The sequence below is a fragment of the Acanthamoeba castellanii genome (genome assembly GCF_000313135.1).
Source record: "Acanthamoeba castellanii str. Neff unplaced genomic scaffold scf7180000084660, whole genome shotgun sequence".
Classification (NCBI taxonomy): domain Eukaryota; phylum Discosea; order Longamoebia; family Acanthamoebidae; genus Acanthamoeba; species Acanthamoeba castellanii.
This window is the reverse complement of record NW_004457356.1, coordinates 154,783-155,756: the sequence shown is the minus strand read 5'-3', so window position 1 is coordinate 155,756 and position 974 is coordinate 154,783. Positions and strand designations below refer to the sequence as shown.

General features: G+C 65.8%; 1 protein-coding gene across 1 annotated transcript in view; it reads right to left on the bottom strand.

The window, feature by feature from the left end:
• ACA1_106950 (PH domain containing protein) overlaps positions 1-974 on the bottom strand; it is a gene marked incomplete at both ends in the record, with an annotated part of 4,596 nt that overhangs the window by 1,674 nt on the left and 1,948 nt on the right. Inside the window, 3 exons of the mRNA XM_004336279.1 lie at positions 233-366; positions 535-614; positions 732-898. Of these exons, the coding sequence (XP_004336327.1) occupies positions 233-366; positions 535-614; positions 732-898 (381 nt within the window). The remainder of the gene's footprint in view (positions 1-232; positions 367-534; positions 615-731; positions 899-974) is intronic.

Below are 974 nucleotides of genomic sequence, written 5' to 3'. Positions count from 1 at the left end.
GCGGGGCTCCCATTCCGGGGGCACGTGGTGCTCCCAGATCTCCTTGGCTCGCTCGTTGCCCATCCCCACCATCGCCTGCCCACCAGCCACACACGCCACCACCAGCCACCAAATCCATCCCACAATGGGCAGGAACACGCAGCGACACCACATTTAAATGGGGGGGAGGGTGTGGGAGCGGGTTTGATATGGGGGGGAGGAGGAGGAGGAGGTGGAGGAGAAGGCGTCCTACCCGGGTGCTGGGTGCGTCCCAGGTGTCGAGGTCCACTGAGCGTACGCGGGAGAGGTGCACGCCCAGCGAGCGGTGGATGCCCGAGCACTCGATACACACGAACACGCCCAGGGTCACCGACGCCCACCGCGGCGCTACACGCACGCCCACCGCACGTCGGGCACGCGCCACAGAAACAAAACACACGACACACGACACACGACACACACGGCACCCACACGTGCAGGTGAGTACTCTGCGGCGGCCGAGCACTCACCACCAGCCACCGCCGGGAGAGGGAGGGTTGGGCAGGTCCGGCGTACCGCACTGGTCGCAGTCGGCGCAGACCTGGTTGGCGGGCAGGAGGAGCAGCTCCGACAGCGCTTTGGTCCCCTTCCGCAGGCTGCTTAGACGCGCGAAATTGAGATCAACCAGGACAAGCACACGCACTCGCACTCGCACTCGCACACGTGCAGGAGAGTTGGACGGGGTGACGGTGATTTGATGGGGGGGGGCGCACCGGTTCACAGGAGTGTCCAGGGCGGGCGGGCCAGCATCGCCATCGCCGCCGGAGGGAGCAGCCATGAGGGGGTAAGAGGAGGAGGAGGACGACGAAGCGTCGAGGGGCAGGGCATTGAGCAGGCTCTCCGACGACTCGCGTATCCGGCCGATCCACTCCAGCATCTCCTCATCTGGGGGGTTCCACATGAGCACACCTCGCGTGCGTGGGTTTCCCCAACGAACTCTCTCTCTCTCTCTCTCC